The sequence below is a fragment of the Pipra filicauda genome, unplaced genomic scaffold, assembly GCF_003945595.2.
Source record: "Pipra filicauda isolate LSUMZ 115617 unplaced genomic scaffold, ASM394559v2 scaffold345_size814242_pilon, whole genome shotgun sequence".
NCBI classification, from domain to species: Eukaryota; Metazoa; Chordata; class Aves; order Passeriformes; family Pipridae; genus Pipra; species Pipra filicauda.
The window spans coordinates 34,910-38,714 of NW_024104471.1; the positions used below are offsets into that span (position 1 = coordinate 34,910).

Below are 3,805 nucleotides of genomic sequence, written 5' to 3' on the forward strand. Positions count from 1 at the left end.
CCGCTCGCTCGCTCGTTCCCGGCAGCGGCGGGGCGAGGGGAAAGAAGACACGGAGACGACGGCGACCTGCTCCCAAGTTTCCGCGCCGGCGGATCTCGGGGTGTGATCCGCGGGGGCGCCCACGTGGGGAGAGGAAAGCCGGGAGGCGGCGGGACGCGGCGGAGCGCGGGCGGCGGACGGGACCGCGGCGGGACCGCAGCGCACCGGGCCGGCCCCCCCGCCCCCGGCGGCCCCGCACCGGGCAGGAAGGGGTGGAGCGGCCGGGCGGGGTGCCGCGGGCGGGGAGGGGAGGGCCGGCATCCCGGCCGCGCTGAAGCCGGGCGGACGGGCTGCGCCTCGCCTCCCGTGAGCGCTGCCCATGGAGCGGCTGCCCGGCCAGCCCTGAGCCCGCGGCCCCGGCCGCCCGCCCCGCAGCCGACCCCGATGGAGCCCGAGGAGCGGAAGATCTCGGTGTGGATCTGCCAGGAGGAGAAGCTGATCTCGGGGCTCTCCCGGCGGACCACCTGCTCGGACGTGGTGCGGGTGCTGCTGGAGGACAGCCACCACCGGCGGCAGCGCCCGGCGCCGCCCGAGCCCGGCGGCGGGATGCTGTCGGGGCCGCCGCACTCCTACTGCATCGTGGAGAAGTGGCGCGGCTTCGAGAGGATCCTGCCCAACAAGACGAAGATCCTGCGGCTCTGGGTGGCGTGGGGGGACGAGCAGGAGAACGTGCGCTTCGTGCTGGTGCGCAGCGAGGCCTCGCTGCCCAACGCGGGTCCGCGCAGCGCCGAGGCGCGGGTGGTGCTGAGCAAGGAGCGCCCCGGCCGCGGCCTGGGGGCGGCCCGCGCCAGCCTGGCACTCACGCAGGAGCGGCAGCGCCGGGTGGTGCGGAAAGCCTTCCGCAAGCTGGCCAAGATCAACAAGAAGCGGCAGCAGCCGCTGGCCCGGGAAGCCTCGTCGGCGGAGAGGATGGAGACGCTGGTGCACCTGGTGCTCTCGCAGGACCACACCATCCGGCAGCAGATCCAGCGGCTCCGCGAGCTGGACCGGGAGATCGACAGGTACGAGGCTAAGATCCACCTGGACCGCATGAAGCGGCACGGCGTCAACTACGTGCAGGACACCTACCTGGTGGGCGCCGGGGAGCCGGAGCCTGGCCAGCCCCCCGCCGGCCGCCCCGAGGAGGACTATGCCAGGAAGTGCGAGGAGGTGCTGCAGCTGCAGGAGCAGCGGGCGCAGCAGGAGGAGCTGCTGGAGCACCTGGCCGCCGAGATCCAGGAGGAGCTCAACGAGCGCTGGATGAAGCGGCGGCGGGAGGAGCTGGAGCTGGCGGCGGGACCCGGCCTGGCCGACACGGACTGCGACACCACGGAGCTGAGCGGCGGCGGCGAGGGCGAGCTGCACCTGGAACACGAGCGGGTCAAGACCCAGCTGAGCACCAGCCTCTACATCGGCCTCAAGCTGAGCACGGACCTGGAGGCCGTCAAGAGCGACCTGGACTGTACGCAGCGGGCGTGGGAGGACAAGGAACGGGAGCTGCAGCGCCTGCTGGAGACGCTGGGCACCCTGGACGTGGCGGAGGCGCCGGCGGAGCCCCGCGGGGCGGCGGGCGGGGGGCGGCCGGCGGCGACCCCGGGGGGCGGCTGGGTGGAGCTGCGCAAGGACCGCGCCGACAACGACGAGGACTCGGACACGGGGCTGAGCTCCATGCACAGCCAGGACTCGGACTCGGTGCCCGTCTGCGAGTCCCTCGTGTAGCGCCCGCCCGGCCGCGGCCCCCGCCGGGCAGCGAGGCACAAGCGGAGCGGGGCTGCCGAGGCACAGGGCGCTGTAGGGCTGCGGGCAGGTGTGGGGCAGGCGAGGAAACTCCCGGCGCAGGAGGCAGTCGCGCAGAGGAAACATTTTAATTTGAGCTCTGGAGTTTGGGCTTGTTCTGACTAGTCGTCCGCGGGCAGCGTTTAGGCTGGCTCGCAGGTACTTTTATCTGAGGAAGAGAGAAACCCGCAGCGTGTTTGCGTTTCGTTCACGTCTGGGATTGCTCTCTCCTTAAATCCTGCCGCTTGCTTCCCTCCGAAGCTTTTCTTGCCGAGCCTTTTAATCCCAGGGCTCCCCACGAACTCCCCACTGTAGCACAGTCTGCTCTGGGTAAGCTCTTCACGAGCAAAAGGCCGGGATGTGAGCTCCAGAGCGGGAATCTGGATTTCCCGAACAGGTTCTTGGCAGTGCAGAGGCAGATGGTGGGTTATACTGCCTGTCATTTACAAACACACCCGGCTCCTTTACAGGCAAAAAGTCACTGAGACTAAAGCTGCTGATCATGTAAACACTACGGAGGAAAAGAGGTGTTAGTACCACTGACACTGGGATCTCCCAGGGCGCAAGCTTTTGGAAGGTACTGCAGTTCCTTTTGGCAACAGAAAGGAGTGATAAATCACTTCCTTTTTTTTTTTTTTTTAAAGAACAAACTAAATCAAAATATAGGTTGACATATTGTATTAACTCTGCTCTGTGTAGTGCTTTTTCTTATGCATAGATAACAGTGCTTTGTTTAAAGGCATACTAAGAAATCTGTTAGTATCAATGTTCATTTGACAGTCATTGAAAGTAATTAGCAGTGCCTGTATGTACACAGCCTTCAACTACATTTTTTTCACTAGGCTAGCTGATCTTTGGCTGAGCTTGGTTGTAGATAAACAAAGTACAGCATCAGCTTGAGCTACCATTTATAATAATATAGTTCATATCAGGCCAAGAGATGCAACGATAAAAGCATGACTCAAGCCCTACCTGCACTACAGCTTAATCTTTTCAGTTATTCCAATAACAATAAAAAAAAAGGCAGCATCAGCTGTAACATGCATTTCACTTAACTGCCAAATCTTCCTCTGCAGCTTAACTCTTGCCGAAAATATATGATCTGCTCTTACAATAAGAGACATTAAGGAAGGATTCTTTTATTCCAGAGTAATTGCAGAAACAGTTTAAGCAGTGAGAGACCAGAGAATGTTGAGTTAGGTCTGACTGATGGTGTGAACTTTTTAAAACTTCTGAGGTTATTATTTATGTAAGGTTATTTATAAAAGTTTTCATTTAACAATAAGAAAGTATAAAAAAGGGTTACACCAATAGACCAGTTCTTTATTTTCATTAAGAACCTTGCAGCCTGCTCACCCAAAGACCGTGTTCCACTTTTGCAGTGTTCTTGCTGGTAGGAATTCTGATGGACATCAGAAAACTAGACTCAGCAACGACTCAGTTTGAAAGCAATGGGAGAAATACCGTCTGGGGATTTGCAGAGGCTGTACAGTTTTCTATATGCTATGATTCTTGATAAATGTTATTCCACTGAATGGGTCTCAGTTATAACAAACTGTGGTTTATTTTAAACACTGATTATATAATTGTTTTTCACATTTTAGTCAACCTTGGAAAATATTTAAGAACCTATTTTTAGAGCTAATAAAACACTTAATAAGGCTAAACAAGTGTTCCCAATTGAGTGTGATTTAAAAAAAAAAAAAAAATCTATCAGGACTGGGATTCTGTTGTGTTATCTAGTGTGCAAAGCAAGTAGAAAGATACACCGAGTCAGAGCTCTCCAGCCTGTTCCATGACAGCATTATCCCCTCACTTTCTGGTGGCATGAGGGGTCCCCTGAGGTACCAGTAGCAGTGCACAGCCCTCAGATCCAGTCACTGCAGGGGTAGTTAGTGGCATTTAGAAGCATGGGCACGTGCCCAGAGTGAGGAATTTCAATTTTCATGGGAGAGGAGCTGAAGAATAAGCTGGGAGTGCAGGAGTTGGTGGTTGCCCTGCACTATTGTTA

At 57.5% G+C, this 3,805-nt stretch overlaps 1 protein-coding gene across 1 annotated transcript; it reads left to right on the forward strand.

The window, feature by feature from the left end:
* Window positions 1–289: 289 nt before the first annotated feature.
* On the forward strand, window positions 290–3,461 carry RASSF10 (Ras association domain family member 10). The gene has a single exon (XM_027747511.2). The coding sequence runs from the start codon at window positions 424–426 to the stop codon at window positions 1,735–1,737; it is 1,314 nt and encodes a 437-aa protein (XP_027603312.1). The 5' UTR covers window positions 290–423; the 3' UTR covers window positions 1,738–3,461.
* The last annotated feature ends 344 nt before the right edge of the window (window positions 3,462–3,805 follow it).